This window comes from Anomaloglossus baeobatrachus, chromosome 9 (genome assembly GCF_048569485.1).
Source record: "Anomaloglossus baeobatrachus isolate aAnoBae1 chromosome 9, aAnoBae1.hap1, whole genome shotgun sequence".
Classification (NCBI taxonomy): domain Eukaryota; kingdom Metazoa; phylum Chordata; class Amphibia; order Anura; family Aromobatidae; genus Anomaloglossus; species Anomaloglossus baeobatrachus.
This window is the reverse complement of record NC_134361.1, coordinates 231,843,214-231,862,683: the sequence shown is the minus strand read 5'-3', so window position 1 is coordinate 231,862,683 and position 19,470 is coordinate 231,843,214. Positions and strand designations below refer to the sequence as shown.

General features: G+C 52.8%; 1 protein-coding gene across 4 annotated transcripts in view; it reads right to left on the bottom strand.

Moving 5' to 3' along the window:
- The window catches only part of LOC142251706 (uncharacterized), a 68,174-nt gene that overhangs the window by 19,189 nt on the left and 29,515 nt on the right, over positions 1 to 19,470 (bottom strand). For 2 of the 4 annotated variants that reach the window (XM_075324759.1, XM_075324760.1), the window contains exon 1: positions 16,407 to 17,104. The exons of the other annotated variants lie outside the window; for them this stretch is intronic. In XM_075324759.1, coding sequence (XP_075180874.1) covers positions 16,407 to 17,028 — 622 coding nt within the window. In that variant the 5' untranslated portion in view covers positions 17,029 to 17,104. Of the gene's footprint in view, positions 1 to 16,406; positions 17,105 to 19,470 lie in introns of those variants that run through there. 4 annotated transcript variants of the gene reach the window in all.

Here is a 19,470-nt window from a genome sequence, read left to right as displayed (position 1 = left end):
CTTCTCTGCCTTTCTGATATTTTTCTTGGCCTGCCACTTCTGGGCTTAACAAGAACTGTACCTGTGTTCTTCCATTTCCTTACTATGTTCCTCACACTGGAAACTGACAGTGTAAATCTCTGAGACAACTTTTTGTACCTTCCCCTGAACAACTATGTCGAATAATCTTTGTTTTCAGATCATTTGAGAGTTGTTTTGAGGAGCCCATGATGCCGCTCTTCATAGGAGATTCAAATAGGAGAACAACTTGCAAGTGGCCACCTTAAATACCTTTTCTCATGATTGGATATACCTGCCTATGAAGTGCAAAGCTCAATGAGGTGACAAAACCAATGTAGTGCTTTAGTAAGTCAATAAAAAGTAGTTAGGAGGGTTCAAATCAAGAAATTGATAAGGGTGCCCATACTTTTGCACCGGTCAAATTTTGTTTAAATGCGGATTGCACATTCTCTGTTAGTACAATAAACCTCATTTCAATCCAGAAATATTACGGAGTCCATCAGTTATTAGATATATGAAACTGAAATAGCAAAAACCCAAATTGTTATAAAGAAAAAAGGTAACATTAATAGGGGTGCCCAAACGTTCTCATATGACTGTATATAATATTTATATATGTTATAAATAATACAATTCCCATAAATATAATCCCAATGTGCTCTCTCCCCAGTGCTCTTCCCTCTCCCCCTGCACAGTCTCTCCCCCTGCACAGTCTCTCCCAGTGCGCAGTCTCTCCCCGTGCGCAGTCTCTCCCCTCTTCCCCTGCGCAGTCTCTCCCCTCTCCCCCTGCGCAGTCTCACCCCTATTCCCCTGCGCAGTCTCTCCCCTCTCCCCCTGCACAGTCTCTCCCCTCTCCCCCTGCACAGTCTCTCCCATCGCCCCCCTGCGCGGTCTCTCCCCTCTCCCCCTGCGCAGTCTCTCCCCTCTCCCCCTGCGCAGTCTCTCCCCTCTCCCCCTGCGCAGTCTCTCCCCTCTCCCCCTGCGCAGTCTCTCCCCTCTCCCCCTGCGCAGTCTCTCCCCTCTCCCCCTGCGCAGTCTCTCCCCTCTCCCCCTGCGCAGTCTCTCCCCTCTCCCCCTGCGCAGTCTCTCCCCTCTCCCCCTGCGCAGTCTCTCCCCTCTCCCCCTGCGCAGTCTCTCCCCTCTCCCCCTGCGCAGTCTCTCCCCTCTCCCCCTGCGCAGTCTCTCCCCTCTCCCCCTGCGCAGTCTCTCCCCTCTCCCCCTGCGCAGTCTCTCCCCTCTCCCCCTGCGCAGTCTCTCCCCTCTCCCCCTGCGCAGTCTCTCCCCTCTCCCCCTGCGCAGTCTCTCCCCTCTCCCCCTGCGCAGTCTCTCCCCTCTCCCCCTGCGCAGTCTCTCCCCTCTCCCCCTGCGCAGTCTCTCCCCTCTCCCCCTGCGCAGTCTCTCCCATCGCCCCCCTGCGCAGTCTCTCCCATCGCCCCCCTGCGCGGTCTCTCCCATCGCCCCCCTGCGCGGTCTCTCCCATCGCCCCCCTGCGCGGTCTCTGTGCAGTGTCCTTACTGCTGAGTGGTGTACCAGTGATGCAGGAGATCGGTGCCGACCGCAGGTGTCAGGGGACGTCACTGGTCTCTGCTCCCAGTCAGGAGCTCAGGGCTCAGGACGCTGCGATCATCACATAGTGCAGAGAAACCGCGCACGGGAGGAGAGAGCATCGGGGAGGAAGGAGACAGTTACCCAGGCCCTATCTATATATATAATTGCCTTATTCTGTCTGTCTGTCTGTCTGTCATGCTCCAAAATTGTGTCCTTACGGTGACACAAAGCTGATTGGCCGCTGGGCTCGCCATGGCCCCGCCCCCCCCACGGATTGGCCTCTCGCCCCGGCTCTCTGCAGGCCCCGCCCCCCTCACGCAATGCACGCTCGCTCTGGCCCAACTGACACGTAGCTCCGACTCCCAGGTGAGTACACACACACACACATCAGATCACTCTCACACACACCTCACACATCACATCCACACACTCACAACAATCTGGGATATCGCTTGCTTCTACACCGGCTCCGTCACGATCCCAGCAGCGCCAGACATAACCTTGCGATGCTGGGATCTTCACGGAGCCCGTGAACGTTGGTAACCATTATACACATCGGGTAACTAAGGTCCCTTGGTTACCCGATGTGTATCATAGTTAACAGTGTACACCGGCTCACACTCACTCTCACACATACATCACATCGCATCCACACACTCACAGCATCCGGCGATATCGCTTGCTTCTCGGCCTCGATACTGTGCTGTTGTGACCTTCCAGGACCTGTCGGAAGATCACATGGCCAGAAGCATGTGGTATCTCCGGATGTTGTGAGTATGAGCGCGTATGTGCAATATCGTCAATGTGTCTGTGCGTGAGTGTATGCGATCGGGTGTGTGTGGGTGTGTGTGAGTGTATGCGATCGGGTGTGTGAGTGTCGGCAGAGGAGCATGGCGTGCTGGAGGAGGCTGGGAGGAGAGAGGCTGATCCTGGGGAAGGCTGGGATAGAGAGGCTGATGCTGGGGACAGAGAGGCTGATGCTGGGGACAGAGAGGCTGATGCTGGGGACAGAGAGGCTGATGCTGGGGACAGAGAGGCTGATGCTGGGGACAGAGAGGCTGATGCTGGGGACAGAGAGGCTGATGCTGGGGACAGAGAGGCTGATGCTGGGATGAGAGAGGCTGATGCTGGGATGAGAGAGGCTGATGCTGGGGACAGAGAGGCTGATGCTGGGGACAGAGAGGCTGATGCTGGGGACAGAGAGGCTGATGCTGGGGACAGAGAGGCTGATGCTGGGGACAGAGAGGCTGATGCTGGGGACAGAGAGGCTGATGCTGCGGGGAGAGAGGCTGATGCTGGGAAGAGAGAGGCTGATGCTGCGGGCAGAGAGGCTGATGCTGTGGGTAGAGAGGCTGATGCTGGCGCAGCATGGCGGATGGAGCACGTTTGGGAGTGCGCAGCATGGCGGATGGAGCACGTTTGGGAGTGCGCAGCATGGCGGATGGAGCACGTTTGGGAGTGCGCAGCATGGCGAATGGAGCACGTTTGGATGGAGCACGTTTGGGAGTGCGCAGCATGGCGGATGGAGCACGTTTGGGAGTGCGCAGCATGGGGGATGCAGAACGATGGGGAGTGCAGAGTATGGCGGATGGAGCATGTTTGGGAGTGCGCAGCATGGCGGATGGACAAAGTTTGGGAGTGCGCAGCATAGCGGATGGAGCACGTTTGGGAGTGCGCAGCATGGGAGATGGAGCACGATGGGGGGTGCGCAGCATGGGAGATGGAGCACGATGGGGGGTGCGCAGCATAGGGGATGGAGCACGATGGGGAGTGCGCTGCATGGGGGATGGAGCACGATGGGGAGTGCGGAGTATGGCGGATGGAGCACGTTTGGGAGTGCGCAGCATGGCGGATGGAGCACGTTTGGGAGTGCGCAGCATGGCGGATGGAGCACGTTTGGGAGTGCGCAGCATGGGAGATGGAGCACGATGGGGAGTGCGCAGCATGGCGGATGGAGCACGATGGGGAGTGCGCAGCATGGGGGATGGAGCACGATGGGGAGTGCGCAGCATGGCGGATGGAGCACGTTTGGGAGTGCGCAGCATGGCGGATGGAGCACGTTTGGGAGTGCGCAGCATGGGGGATGCAGCACGATGGGGAGTGCGGAGTATGGCGGATGGAGCACGTTTGGGAGTGCGCAGCATGGCGGATGGACCACGTTTGGGAGTGCGCAGCATGGCGGATGGAGCACGTTTGGGAGTGCGCAGCATGGGAGATGGAGCACGATGGGGGGTGCGCAGCATAGGGGATAGAGCACGATGGGGAGTGCGCTGCATGGGGGATGGAGCACGATGGGGAGTGCGGAGTATGACGGATGGAGCACGTTTGGGAGTGCGCAGCATGGTGGATGGAGCACGTTTGGGAGTGCGCAGCATGGCGGATGGAGCACGTTTGGGAGTGCGCAGCATGGGAGATGGAGCACGATGGAGAGTGCGCAGCGTGGCAGATGGAGCACGTTTGGGAGTGCGCAGCATGGGGGATGGAGCACGATGGGGAGTGCGCAGCATGGCGGATGGAGCACGTTTGGGAGTGCGCAGCATGGCGGATGGAGCATGTTTGGGAGTGCGCAGCATGGCGGATGGAGCACGTTTGGGAGTGCGCAGGATGGGAGATGTAGCACGATGGGGGGTGCGCAGCATAGGGGATGGAGCACGATGGGGAGTGCACACCTCCCCCCAACACACACACACGCGCGCGCACTGCACAACACACCACACACACACACACACACTGGGAACCACAAACAACTGCCCTACACAGACACCCACACACAGACAACGCTGCACACACAAATATACGCACATACCGCACAACACACACATTGCACAAAACATACCTCCCCCCAAAACACACCACACACACACAAACCGCGCAACACACACACACAACGCTACAGACACACAGCGCTCCACAAACAACGCAACACACAAACAACACCGCTCTCACCCCCCGCCATACCCAGACAACACCCAGAACATGTACAGCGCCTACACAAACACTTAGTAACTACACACAACAACATCTATATATATATATAACAAAAATCATACATGAACTACACAATACGTAAATTCTAGAATACCCGATGCGTAGAATCGGGCCACCTTCTAGTACATCATAAAGGGCTGGTGACACCGTCAGGCAAACAGCGCTGATCGGGTCCCTGACAGCGAGTGGGCCCACTGTTCGTTCAGGACCCAGCACTTGCACGGGTGCATCGGGTGGTGTGGTAACGTCGGTCCTGTACAGCTCAAACCCACAAGGCCTTACAAATAATGAAGGGACTCATCATCCTGATGGTGCAGGAGAAAGGAGAAAAACTATAGTAAGAGAATAAATCGCAAACAATCAAGACGGTTGCGTCTGCCCAGTTTGCCTAACAGCCTCGGTCAAAAACGTTGATTTTCAGATTCTCAAACTCAGAAGAGGAGACCCCCATGAGAAACTTATATCACACCACACAAACCCCCATGCCTTAGCGGGGTCCAACTCAGAGATATGCAATATGCTCAAAACAATGAAGTCCGGTATAAGGAAAGCTATGAGCAAGCACGACAGGAGATAGAAGTAACAGGACGCCGAGGGTCACAGGACGCCGAGGGTCACAGGACGCCTAGGGTCACAGGACGCCGGAGGGTCACAGGACGCCTAGGGTCACAGGACGCCGAGGGTCACAGGACGCCGAGGGTCACAGGACGCCGAGGGTCACAGGACGCCGGAGGGTCACAGGACGCCTAGGGTCACAGGACGCCGGAGGGTCACAGGACGCCGGAGGGTCACAGGACGCCTAGGGTCACAGGACGCCGAGGGTCACAGGACGCCGAGGGTCACAGGACGCCGAGGGTCACAGGACGCCGAGGGTCACAGGACGCCGGAGGGTCACAGGACGCCTAGGGTCACAGGACGCCGAGGGTCACAGGACGCCTAGGGTCACAGGACGCCGGAGGGTCACAGGACGCCTAGGGTCACAGGACGCCGAGGGTCACAGGACGCCGAGGGTCACAGGACGCCGAGGGTCACAGGACGCCGAAGGTCACAGGACGCCTAGGGTCACAGGACGCCTAGGGTCACAGGACGCCGAGGGTCACAGGACGCCTAGGGTCACAGGACGCCTAGGGTCACAGGACGCCGAGGGTCACAGGACGCCGAGGGTCACAGGACGCCGAGGGTCACAGGACGCCTAGGGTCACAGGACGCCGAGGGTCACAGGACGCCTAGGGTCACAGGACGCCGAGGGTCACAGGACGCCGAGGGTCACAGGACGCCTAGGGTCACAGGACGCCGAGGGTCACAGGACGCCTAGGGTCACAGGACGCCTAGGGTCACAGGACGCCTAGGGTCACACCACGCCACAGACTTTTTTTCAGTCTCAAAGTACTTACCAAATATTACTATTTTTTTTCAATTAGGCAAGAACTGTAAATGGAAGACAGGCTAGTAGTTGGTAACTGATTCTTCATGACCGGATAGAACTTGCTCACAAAGCCAAAAAATGTAAGGTTGCAAACATGAAAACAGGAGAGCCAATAACATCTGTTCCCAAAGCTATACCCCACCATTCCCTACAGACTTTACGGTGTCTCAACTGGCTTGAAGGGGGCACGGATGCTGGTAATTGGGGGAATGGGCGTTGTTCAGAAGGGTCCGGAGTGAAACCGGGCAAGGTGCTTCCTCCAGGTTCACCTACTGGCAAAGATGCCAAAACTCCTGCCCCTGAAAGCGGGATAGAAGTGTCAGTAACAGAATGATCGAATCCTGGTGCACGCCTTGGTCTAGAGGTCCCCATACATAGTCGATAAAAGTATAAAGGCCCCGTCACACAGAGATAAATCTTTGGCAGATCTGTGGTTGTAGTGAAATCATGGACATATTGTTCCATTTGTACACGGCCACAAACCTGCCACTGATTGTCCACAATTTCACTGCAACCACAGATCTGCCAAAGATTTATCTCTGTGTGTGACAGGGCCTTAACGCAGGAATGGACAACCATCTATGTGTTTAAGGGCCTCCTGACCCACCTCTAACAGACGATTCCTCAATTCTCCAGGAGAAAAGCCGCTGCCAGAAGAGTTTGGCACCAACTCTCAGATGGAAAACATAGGAGCGAGTCAAGGGTTTCTGTGTAGAGAGGAGAGGAGAGACAACGATCTAATGTGGATGGGGGCTTTAAGTGGTAGTTACATTGCAGGCATTAAGTGGAAGTTATGCTGCTGGCGCCCCTGCACTGCCTCATTTCCTTCTCCTGGCAGGGACGCCGACGTACCCACCATGACAGCCGCCCAGTAGTGACCTACTCCTAGTCACCTCTGTCTCCATGCACCAGGGCCTGCGCAAGTCACACAACTCTCCTGATAATATCCTTGGCAGCACATGCACTACAGTGTCTCCATCCTGAAACTGGAAGTCACTGTATTTTAGACACCTTGCCCTGTAGGAAGGTGCCTGAGCAATATTTGTGTAACTAACTCCCACTAGTTCAGTCAGTCTCTAGATTCCAACTCCTGCTGACTGCTCCGATCCAGCCCTGCCAGTCTCCACTGCTGACTCCTGCTGGTTGTGTGGCGCCCCTGAGGCTTCAGTCGCCACAGAGTATTGCAGCTGGAGCGGGTGAAGATCTGTGGCATGTAACTGACGCCGTGAAGTGCAGGGACGCCAGGACTCTGACGAAACCCGTTCCTGGACACCAACGCAGAAGAATGTGTCGGAGGATGCAGGCCCAGGCTGATTCCCGAATGGAGCGGTGGATGGCCGAGGTGGAGGAGCTGGTTGCGGCCGTGCGATCATGCAAAGTGGAGGCAACCTTGGAGGAGCGGGTAAGCAACCCACGCCCCTATGTCCCCGAGGGACCGGCCGCTGCGGCTGAGGGACCCGGTCTGCCCCTGCCCTCTATATTGCCTCCCTCGCCGCCCTTATCGGTTGCCACTGCTCCCCCGCTCGGTCCGCTGCCACCAACACCGGCAGTGGAGCCCGTTCTACCAGCCTGCAAAGATCCGCCTGCGGAGGACGCCAGTAGTCAGCCCGTCATCGCTCCGACCCCCATACCGGCCCCACGTCGCACCCGCGTCCAGAAAGTACCTCGTCCCGATTTGGACGCCCCAGAGGAAGCCGCGCTCCAGATGATGACGGCTCCGGCAGTCCGCCCGGCTGCAACGGAGGCGCTCCTCGACCAGCAGCTGGCACCGCAAGTCACGTTGACCGCTCCCAGACACCCGGCCTCGGCTGAGGCACGGCGGGGATGTAGCTGCCAGGCGGCAGAGCAGGCCACATCACAGCGGGATCCCTCATTTATCGCAGGTGCCGGTTGTAGCCGGCACGGAGGGGCGCTGGCTGGGCCCATCCCCCACACAGGCTGACCCGGAGCAGGCAGCCGGCGCTCTGTATTGGGAGCGGCAGCAACAGCAGCTGCACAGGGAGATCGTTGCCCGAGAGGGGTGTAAAGCGGATGTGCATGCCCGCATGTATATGCAGAAAGATCACCTGCAGCGAGCTACCATCGGGGTCCAGAGCAGTGTACCATGTGAAGGTGGTACTGGAGCCCCACAGTTGAGAATGGACGGTTGAAAAAGGTAGCGGATCCTGGCTACAAAGTTGAAAAGTCCCTGCTGGGACCATACTGCCCGTCCCCATTGGGACTTTGTTTTTGCCCCCTTCTAATACAGACAAGGCTGAGAACTGGCAGGCCACCCAAAAACTATTGGGTTTGTAAATAATCCCTTGACCGGCCTGTTCCGCTTCACGACCTACAAAGAGTCAGACTGGAGGATGGGCCTGCGGGAAAGTGATGGCCGAGGCCCCGTCACCAATGCAACCGGTGGCGATCCTCCGGGTCAGGGGTCCCCTGGAAACGGGGCCCCTGAGAGACCAACAGGTGTGAAACCCTGCATCCGTCCCGTATAACAACACCTGGGCCCGTTCCTGGACTGGGGAAAAGGGGTGCTGCCCGTTTCTTAGGGGCAGCATTAAGGCTAGGTTTGTTTATGTGGGCAAACAGAAGGACCCGGTCCCGTTCCGGTCTCAATAAAAATGTTTTGATTTTTGCAACGTTTAAGAATTTGCCTCCAGTAAGGGAAGATTCCAAAATATGCTTGAACTGTACAAAGTTTATTATACTTGTAACATGTTTTACTCTTTTCCAGTTATAAAGCAACAAAATAAACCGGTGGTGGACGGGCAGCCCGCGGACAGTCTGCATTAAGCCAAGGAGGAATGTGACGCCCTGGACTAGCCAGGTTGTCACAGGTAGGCCCTTACACAAACACCTTCCCCCCTTAATAAGGTGACATCAGCCAAACTACAAAAGCCTTGTCACCTCCGTCCAGGTTTGAGGTTCACACCAGGGGGCGGAGCCAGGCGGTTGGCTCCACCCACCAAGGAGTCCACAGGCCCGGAGGCGGGAGAAACAGTAGAGTAGTGGAGTTGAGCTTTGCCAGTGGAGTGGAGTGAAGTTCAAGGGCAGAGCTGTGTCCAGGTCTGCCATAGTCTACAACAGGTGTCTGGGTTGGAGCCCAGACACCTCTGGCAAGGAGGCAGACGGTGGTGGCCGCCTGCAGGAGCTGGGATTACAGCCGGTGGAACCGTAAGGACCGGGGTCGGGTGGTGGCCAGTCGCTACCGAACCGGGGAACCGATTGGAAACCGGAGCACCAGGAGGGGTACTCAGACCCAGTACAAGGCCCAGAAATAACTGGGCCGAGTCAAATCAAATGATTGAGGACTGGACTTTAGGCCCTTTCCCACCTAAGACCCGACTGAAGACAACAGGCCAACGATAGGGGTAGAAAGCCACCACCCAGGCATCGAGACCCCACGGGCCAGCGTCTGCGGGCACACGGGCTCTACTGGCATACATCAGGCTGGGGAGCGGACTACTGTTGCTCAAGCAAAGGAGTCATCATTTTCTACAAAAGTGAGGTGCAGGAGAAAGGCGGAAACCACCAACCTGAAAAGGGGAAAAGCGCAGCCGGCTGCGGGCACCGTTCACCATCTTGTTTGGTTTACCTGAGACTCCAGCGTGTTTGTAATAGTGAGTACAACAGTGCCTTCAGGCCGCGCACCGCGCCGCACCGACATGTCAGCACCATCCATCCCCACGCCTTAGTACCTCCCTCAGGCCCCCGGGACCATCATTCCCCCTACCCACGGAGGGGTCAACACCAAGCTGCGCAACACCGTCCCCGGGAGCCTAGTTAACGGTGGTGTCCATCCATTCACCACAATCCGTGGGTGGCGTCACAAACTCAAATCCCCTACCAACAACCGCGGCTCCGGCCGTGGACCTCCCCACTGAAGTCCCTACGTGTAGCGCCATCCCCCTTTCAGAGCGACGTGACCCCCGGGTCCGTGAGGAGCTCCAGCCACCCACCGACGAGCACGGATCCGAGCGGCTCGGCAGCCGGCCAAGCCCCGGGGCTGTACACCCGCTCCACCTGTGGGGAGCGATACCATCTCTGGATGCTGCTGCCATCCGGAGGACAGCGACAGCAGCGGCAGCGGCTAATCCCTGGCCGCATACCACAGGTGGTGTCACGACATTAGGCCTACTACTACCCCCATTATCTTCCCTCCTTATTGGTGTACACCTCGGGGCACGAAGTCGGGCAGGCCACCGTGACAATCCAGATCATCACACAAGCCCGGCAACGAGTAACACAGGTACGAGACTCCCCGTGCCTGACAACCCCTGCCCCCTGGGTGCTACATTTTGGTGTCACAAACAGGATACCGTGCCCAGGCCAAAAACCTGGGTACTGTGCGTCTTACTGGACTGTTAAACATTTTCCTTAAAAAGGACAGTCATTGCTTGTGCAGTGCGAGAAAAGATGGGGTGTGTCTTCGTCGGCGGGACCCAAAAAGAGCGCCAAAGAGATCCCCGCTGCCAGCAACTAGCAGGAAACCCTGACTGACTTTAAAGATAGAGTGTACCAGTTGTTTTCTTTTGTGTACTCCTTGGCTGAAAACCAGCATCTTAACCAGCCAGTGAACAGACTCTGGATAAAGACTCCATCGATGAACTGCGGCTCCAGGTCCTGGAACTGACCAGAGGTATGGCTGCTCTGATGAAAGCGGTGCAACCTAAACAAGGGACTCAGCCAACTGTAACCATCGAACTGGCTTCTAGTGCGGATGACCTCTCCTGGCGGCAAGGAGGGAACCTCCTGCCTCCGGTTCCTGACCGTTACGATGTCAACAGGCAGACGATATACCGGCGCTGAGACACTTGTTGTACACTTTACCCGTGGATGTCCTTTGAGTGCCCACAGCCAGGGGGTTGGGACCAGCCCTCTGGCACCACCAGCAGCCAAAAAATAACTTTTTATTTTTCCTATGCAAATGTTGATATTGATTGCATAATGATACTGCTGACCGGTAACTGTTGAAAATGTTTGAAACTGTTTATTGATGGTGCCTCCCATAAAGGGAAGAATGTTATGTTATTTCTTTAATGCATACAAAGATATTGCAGCGTACTAAGCTTGTTTAGTTGCAGCCTGGGAGTGCTGGCATTTGCTGTGGGGGAATGCGGCACCCCTGAGGCTTCAGTCGCCACAGAATATTGCAGCTCATTTAAGTTGCAGTATTCGCCTCGAGGTAAGGAGGGGGTTAATCACCGGTGTTCCACATTCACATTTTACATATAGCTTATGAGCCTTCTCTCTGGGAAACTGTGCTAGAGTTGGCAGAGGGTTGGCCATCATGAATCATGGGAATTCCCCGGTCACTAGGACAACCACCTGGGAGGCGGGTTAAACTTGGGGTATAAAAGGAGCAAACACACAATCACAAAACAGTCTACCCGGGACATCAGTTCTGGGACACGACACCACCTCTTTCTTCTCTTCACGGGGCCTGGGGTTTAGAACGGAGCGCTCAGCCCAGGTGCCTCACAGCGGGAAGGGCAACTCTAGAAAAGGACCTTCTTCTTTTCAACAGCGGTGGTTTCTCCTAACTTACCTGGAGTCGACGGAGCCCATCACAGCGAGTGACCAGTACTATCCGGGTGAGTGGCACAACACAAAGAGTGAGTAGACACCTGGAACCGCAGCCACTGACTCGGACTCTTATTACCGGCACCGCCGCCTCGCACCAAACGCCATCATTACTCTCCTCATCAACCTTCGATAGCGATACTATCTTTGGCTGCTACTACCATCCACCCCGGAGGACAGCGACAGCAGCGGTGGCTAATCCCTGGGCGCATACCACAGGTGACATCATAACATTCAACCTACTACTACCCCCATCATCTTCCCTCCTTATTGGTGTACACCTCGGGGCACGAAGCCGGGCAGGCCACCGTGACATCCCAAATCATCACACAAGCCCCGTGATGAGTAACGCACTCATGAGACACCCCGTGCCTGACAAACCCCCTGCCCCATCGGTGCTACAGTTGTTCCAACTCTGTCCTGATAGTCTCATGTTCCTACCTGCCCTCCCATACCTAAGTCCATGACTTTCCGGTCAACTGTTGCAATAACGGTGACTGCCCTGGAGTGGTACTTGCTGTCTGGCAGCAGCTCAGTACATCCACACCATCAGAGGCTCTGGTGAAGGTCCGGTAGGCACTTAGTCCCACCCCATCAGGATAAGCCTGGTCATGACGCAGTAGAGCCACACCCACCAGCTGGACACATTGGAAGTACCAAGTGCACTAGAATAACGGAAACGAATGGCGAAGATGACGACAACGACAACCAATTAATGCAATGCACAAGCCCCATGTTAGACCAAAAAGATCACAGATTTATTCTTCTCCAGTTCACTACAGACTTCTATTAACCAGAAATCTTTGCACCAGGATAGGAGCATAATGGCCTCAAAGCTCCTGGAACCTGAAGCATCAGTAAAGAGGTTATTGAAAGCCCTTCCATCCACCAATAAGTGTCCCAAACATGAAGGTCTAAATGGGTAGGTCACACGGATCTGAGTTTGAATAACTCACATGGTAGCCACAGACAATCATCTTTGGAAACCTCTGCCCATGGGTACTACATGGCACGCAAAGAAGTAAACACTTGTCGAAAATTAAAATAAGAGAATAAAAAAAATAAGCCAATTGTCTCATGGGGCCTGGATAATTTTTCTATAGAAAGGCAGAAGACCTTAACCACCCCATCAGCCTCAACGCTGAAAAATGGCAGCACTTGAGGTGACCCTTAGGTTTTCGCAGATGGTGAGAAGCCAAAGCTACTGGTCAGGTACTGAAAAAAGGATAAAAACAGAAATCGGATGAAAATACGAAAAAGAAAGCCATCTACCGCTTGTCTTACATGTTATAGTAGTGTGAGGTTAGTCACTAGGTGGCACTAGATACTACTTGCGTGCAATGTGAATGGAGGGGTAGTCAAACAAGCCGGGATCAGGAACCAGGAGGACAAGATAGGACACAGGGAGCAGGCAAAGACGAGATCAAGATACAGGCCAAGGTTCAGGATTCCAGGAGAGTATACGTATTGGATACAAGGAGCAAGCAAAGACGTGGTCAGGAGAAGGTCTCAGGTCAGAAGCCAGGAGATAACGGCAAAGTCAGGGGGGAAGGCAGAGTCAACTACAGTCCAGGGTCAAGAAGCCAAGATCAGATAACTGTACACAAACGGGAGCCAATAGCACTTACTGCAGAACCAGGAAATACAACTGGCGAACATGCAACCTAATGAAGCAGAGCAATCACCCAGAACGAGGAGCATCTGAGAAAGGCTCTCCCAGTAACAGCGTAGAACCCAGTGCTGAGAAACAACCCGTTCACAGGAACTCAAGACAAACAGCAGAGCATCTAAACCTGCAAAATGCTCTGCACAACAGAAGATGCAAGTACCGGCTCTGCAGGAGAGCATGGCAGAACATCACAAAGCACAAGATGCTCCGCACATCGAAACCGTGACATACACAGTTATATTTCCCGACTCCCCCATAAACACAAGCACTCAACTTGGCAGAGTGTTCAGGTGTTTTCAGTGGGGAGAGAGGCGAAAACCACTGCCATACTCCACCAGAAGCTGCAAGATCAGATGATCATCTAGTCCCACCAAAATCCCCAGATTTAGCTGACTTTCATCCAATGTATAGGGCTTGGAAGTAATGTGAGAATGCGGAACAACCTGTTCAAAAAGGGAATGAAAGACCTTAAATAAAAAGAAGAAATCGAGCACCAAATGGGAAAACCTTTGTAAAAAAAACCGTCCAGCTGACCATGTGCACTGCCGGTCCAATATAACGATCAATTTGGGTCACAGTAGTTGGGCCTCCATTGATCTGATCTACCACCAATCCCATGGATAGGTATTAGGGATGATCGAATACCTCAAGTATTCGGCTTCGCGAATCGCGAATATTTGCCGAATAGGTCACCACTATTCGACTATTCGCGAATATTCGATGTGCAATGTAAGTCTATGGGAAACCCGAATAACAACTTTTCGGAACTATTCGGGCTTCCCATAGACTTACATTGCGCATCGAATATTCGCATAGCGCCGAGTTATTTGTCGAATATTCGCGAAGCCGAATATTTCAGGTATTCGATCATCCCTAGTAATAATTAAAGAAATAGCCCAATAAATGAGACATACGAGAAAGCAGCCATTTCTTTTTTATGCCAACATGGACGATGGACACATCTGGCAGAATTCGAATTCAGCATCAAATTTATGTGGCAGGATTAAGATGTGCGCCTTCTTTGGCCCTTCCCGAGTTGACTAAGCCCCACAATGTCATGATATCGCAGTGTCTGATCAGCACCAGAGGCGCCAAAGATGCCACCGATATCAAGACCAAAGTAGGGTTGTGCGTCAAGATAGATGATGATGATCTCCTTCTTGGGGATAAACGCAAATTAAAGCGCAACTTCAGCGTTTTTGTTTTTTTTTTTCAGGGCTGAAGTGACACTTTAAATATAAGCCTGTTGCCCCAGGTCAAACACTCACCTTCCAGCGTCTTCACGTCTTCCCGACGCAATCTTGTGCTTGTAACTTCTGACTGTCCGGAACGAGGCTGTCAGGGATGTATTGAGTTGTGACCTAAGGCGTTCTCCATGAAACACTGGAGCTGCCAAAAGGTCCAAAATCCCAGAAGACTGACTGGAGCACCCCCAGAAAGGAAGTATCAGACATGGGTCAGGGGACTTCGATTTAAAGCACAACTCCAGTGTTGCGAATAAACAAAACGCTGGAGTAGTGCTTTAAAAAAAAAAAAGCAGAGCGTCGAATAGACCAGCCAAGGGAACATTGGGAATCAAGGAGCCAAATGTATGAAGAAACCGTATCCTAAAGGCTGCTTTACATGCGACATCGCTAGAGATGTCGCTCGTGAAAGCACCCACCCCCGTCGTTTGTGCATCACGGGCAAATCGCTGCCTGTGGTATACAATATCGCTAGTACCCGTCACATGGACTTAGCTTCCTAACAATGTCGCTGTGCCCGGCGAACAGCCTCTTTTCTAAGGGTGCGGTGTCAAAGCGACGTCACACGGCAGGCGTCCAATAGAAGCGGAGGGGCGGAGAGCAGCTGCATGAAAGTCACGCCCACCTCGTTGCCGGAGGACGCAGGTAAGGTGTTTCTCGTTCCCGGGGTGTCACACGTAGCAATGTGTGCTGCCTCAGGAACGACGAACAACCTGCGTCCTGCGCCAGCAACGATTTTTTGAAAATGAACGACGTGTCAACGATCAGTGATTAGGTGAGTATTTTTGATCGTTAACACTTGCTCATAGGTGTCACACGCAAGAACGCCGCTAACGACGCCGGATGTGCGTCACAAATTCCGTGACCCCAACGACATATCGTTAGCGATATCGTTGCGTGTAAATCCCCCTTAAGAATATAGGCTTCCACTTTCCTAGGTTACCGGTCTATCCAGGGCAGCAACTCCAGGATGCGCATTGATGCCCAAGTTTCATGGTCCATGTAGGAGTCTCCTGATCTGAAGTCTACAGTCTCAGACATACCTGGGGCTGTTGATCTTGGGTCAGGAGACCCCCGACCGGTCCAGGCATCATATTCTGTGCAGGGAATAAAGTTTGATTTTTTTTTCACCTACTATACCGCTCTCAAAAGGCCACAAAGGTAAGTTTACAGTCCTACCTACCTGCCAAGGGTATAGAGTTTTAATGGGCAGAGAGGAACTGATAAGCTCCCTCTAATGTAAGAATATGGAATATATATGGAATATAGGAAATCAAATATGATGCAATTCCAGAATTTGTTAGTTAAGGTAATGACGAGTCAATGCAAACATGGAGCAAGAAGGGAAAAGGGAACAGTTGCCCTATAGGTGACATATAAGGCCTGGACCCTGATTAGCGGCATTTGGAGGTCTGATCCCGTGGTGTAAAAGCCAGGACCCAAGCCTCTGCTGAAGACCAAATTTAGAAATCTGTTAAATACGGTCCAAGTAAGGACCATCATGTCCGGACCAAACGCTGGTCTACTGACCCAAACTCAACAGCTTCATATATGGCTGCTGATTGTGGGCCAGGACACCTGCGGCCGGTCCATCCACCACTGGCCTTACGCAGATCATGTTCCGTGGACTTCTGAATTTGGCCTTAAGTGGGTTACAATGATGAGAAGATTGTATGAGCTTATATTCAAAGTCACCATATACCCAATAATTTTGTTTTAAAAATGGGGAATAGCTATTCAAGTATTTCTCTTATATTCATGACATGAATTTAGAACTTCGAAGACAAAGGAGACTCCAATTTTGTTTTAGGAGATGCACGATCAGTCCGGACCTTATACGGACTGTTATATATACGGCCTGTTATATATGGCAGTCTGAATTCAGCCGTAAAGGACGCCCCGCGCTGGCTCCAGGATTCCAGGTGCACAAAGGCGATTGCTAATTGAAAACCCTTACCTGGAACAGAAGAGCTGACCGGTGCCGGCGTTGGTTCAGACCGTTCATCTTCCTCCTGTTGTAGCTCTATTGCGGCTGAACAGCTTTGGAGTAATCTATCTATACGGAATTCAATGGACTCCTCCGCGTTGCTGGATTGGGTCGTACCGGGAACTTTCCGGTTGCTATCACTGTCGCATGTTTCAGCCTTGACCGTGCGCAGGTTGGGTGACGGACTGAAGCACTGCTGCCCGCTCTTGGAGGAACTGGACTTCTGGTTCTCCGCAGAAGAAGATGGTTCACTGTCTGATCCGCGCTGGGAAGCCGCATTAACCGGAATCCGCAAACCTTTATCACCATCTCGTGAATCAGAGCCTACACTGAATGGGTTTTTCGCAGGACAAGGCCCCTCTGAAGCCGGGCACGGCCCACCGGACACTTCTAGAGGGTTCTTGCGTTGAATTTTGGGCACCGGGGATGGACTCCTGCGCTCCAAAGCTCTTCCCCTCTTAGCACATGGAGGGGGATCTTGTGATCCTTCTTCTGCAATGATTTCTGCCACTTTCTCTCGCAGCCAGGCTTCTCCTCTCACCAGAGCTGCTGTATGTATCTTCTCAAGCAATTCCTCCAGAGCTGCAGACATGGCCGACCCTCTGCAGCCCAGCAATGTGCACACACGTCCTATAGATATCAGTGCAGGCCTGTCTCCTCCTCATCCTCTCTGATCTCCCAGCATGCTCCAGGAAACCAGTAACACTACACACTGGGAGGAGGGAATCAGCAATGCAGAAACCTGCAGAAGATAGGACTGAGGGGACTGATCGCAGGGGCCTATGTATGGCAAATGTCCCCGCGTGTCCCCCGTGCCCACCCCGGCGCTGCCCCCGCTATGATCCGCTGCACACAGGATTCTCTGCACTGATGGGTAATTTTATATAAAATAATGATTTTAGGGCGATGTGCACACTCTTGAGTTTTTGGTGTTGAAACTTTGTGCAGAAAAACGCACCAAAAAAACGCGTTTTTGGTGCATTTTTTGCGGGTTTTTTTTTTTTAAATCAATGGCTGGAAGGGCCACAAAACACGGGAAAAAAAAAAGCACCAACAATTAACATGTTGCTTTTTTTTCTGCACCCAAAACTGCAAGGAAAAAAGAAGCAATGTGTGCACAGCACTTCAGAATTCTCATTGACTTTGCTGGGAAAAGGAAAGACATGCAAATGTGGGCCACAAACTGCACCAAAAATGCAGTGTGCATAAAGGTTTAATATACTGTTTACGGTGTAGAGCCATAGGGAGAAATATAAATATATATATATATATACATACACAGACACGCACCTCCTCACATTGTGGGACTAATAATAAGGACACCTTTTCTACTACCGCAACATTTTTTGACAGCTGAGCCACTTCCCTAACCTCGCTCAGTCCTTTTTGTGCATCCACACAGAAATCGTGGTCCTGAAGAAGCCCCTTAGTGTTTACACACCCTTGTTATGGCCCCCTATAGTTGCCCCCCATAAACACTGATGCACCCAGTGCTGCCTCCACATGGTATAATGCCCCACCCACGTATTATGATGCCCGCATTGACCCCCCCAGCAGTATGATGTCCCACAGTCCCCCCCCCCCACATAGCATGATGCCCCTCAGGCACCCCTAAACAGTATAATGACCCCTAGTGTCCCACAAACAGTATGATGGCCCCACTGAAACCCTTTAAACAATATGATGTCCCCAAACATGATATGGGACGGTTGAGTGGTAGATATAATATATATTACAATACCTATATGCATACAGAAGAATTATACATGTTTAGATAATGAAATATGAGGAAAAAATTGAGGCAGATTTATCAAAACATAACACAGGCCGTGTTGCCTATAGCAACCAATCACTGCACAGCTTTCATTTTTCCTGAGCAGGTTCTGAAATGAAAGCTGAGCTCTGATTGGTAGCTATGGGCAACAAGGCCTGTTTTATATTTACTAAGTCACCATGCTACAGTATTTTATTCAATAAAACTCCAGCCGATTGGTTAATAAGTTATCTATGGTGATTTAGGGCAGTGAAGGGGTTATTGTGAATGTGGTACAAGGACAAGTGTTCTGGACTAGGTGGACACCTCAGCGACCATGAACCAGCATCTGTAGAGGGTCTGGTTAGAGGGCGTGGAGGCTGTAGCGGGTCTGGTTAGAGGGCGTGGAGGCTGTAGCGGGTCTGGTTAGAGGGCGTGGAGGCTGTGGGGCTCCGAGACTCCGGGGCCTCGGTCATTTTGGTCAAAGACCATCTCGTACCTGACCAATGTGTTCCCTCCACCCAATGTCGCCAGGTCAATGGATTGTGGTCCACTACTATTGTGAATTCCCCTCATACATATAGGGTAAACGTTTCCTCAGTGCCCAGACGATTGTCAGGCATCCCTCTTCTATGGTGGCGTACGCTATCTCTCGGTCTATACAATGGATAATGATGATCATTTCTATTATATAATGTATAACCACGATCATTCGTAAGGGAAGAGTGAGCACACAATTGCGCCATTTAAATTCTGCTGTTAAAAATTGACACTAGGATGTAAATGGTTAACAGCAGCAATCAGAACTCATCTCCAGATGATGCAGTTCATGACAGATGCTGGCTGTGTGACCCAGCCTTCATCTACCGCATATTGAATAGGCTTAGCTCCTGACCAACTCCATGCAACGTTACTGAGCTTTGTTTTTCTTGGTGGGGCAGGAGGGGTAAATTACCCCATACTGCCACCAGAGGCGAGATACTCATTTTGTGTAATGGCCTAAGCAGCCCTCATTTTAGGGTCATTATACTTTGTTGAGGGGCACTGTCAAGCTACCACTAGGGGGCACCAGGACTCAGGTAGGAAACGAACTCCTGAGTGTGGTTAGACAGATGCCCACTAGAGGTGGCTAACACAAGAGCAGGGGTTGTTGATCAGTCAGGGTCTATGCCGGGATGTCACGTCTGTACCGAGGAGAAAACTATCCAAAGTCAAGGAACAGAGCCGAGGTCGGATATCGGGAGAGCAAGTAAGCACAGTGGAGGGAGTGGGGAACAGGGG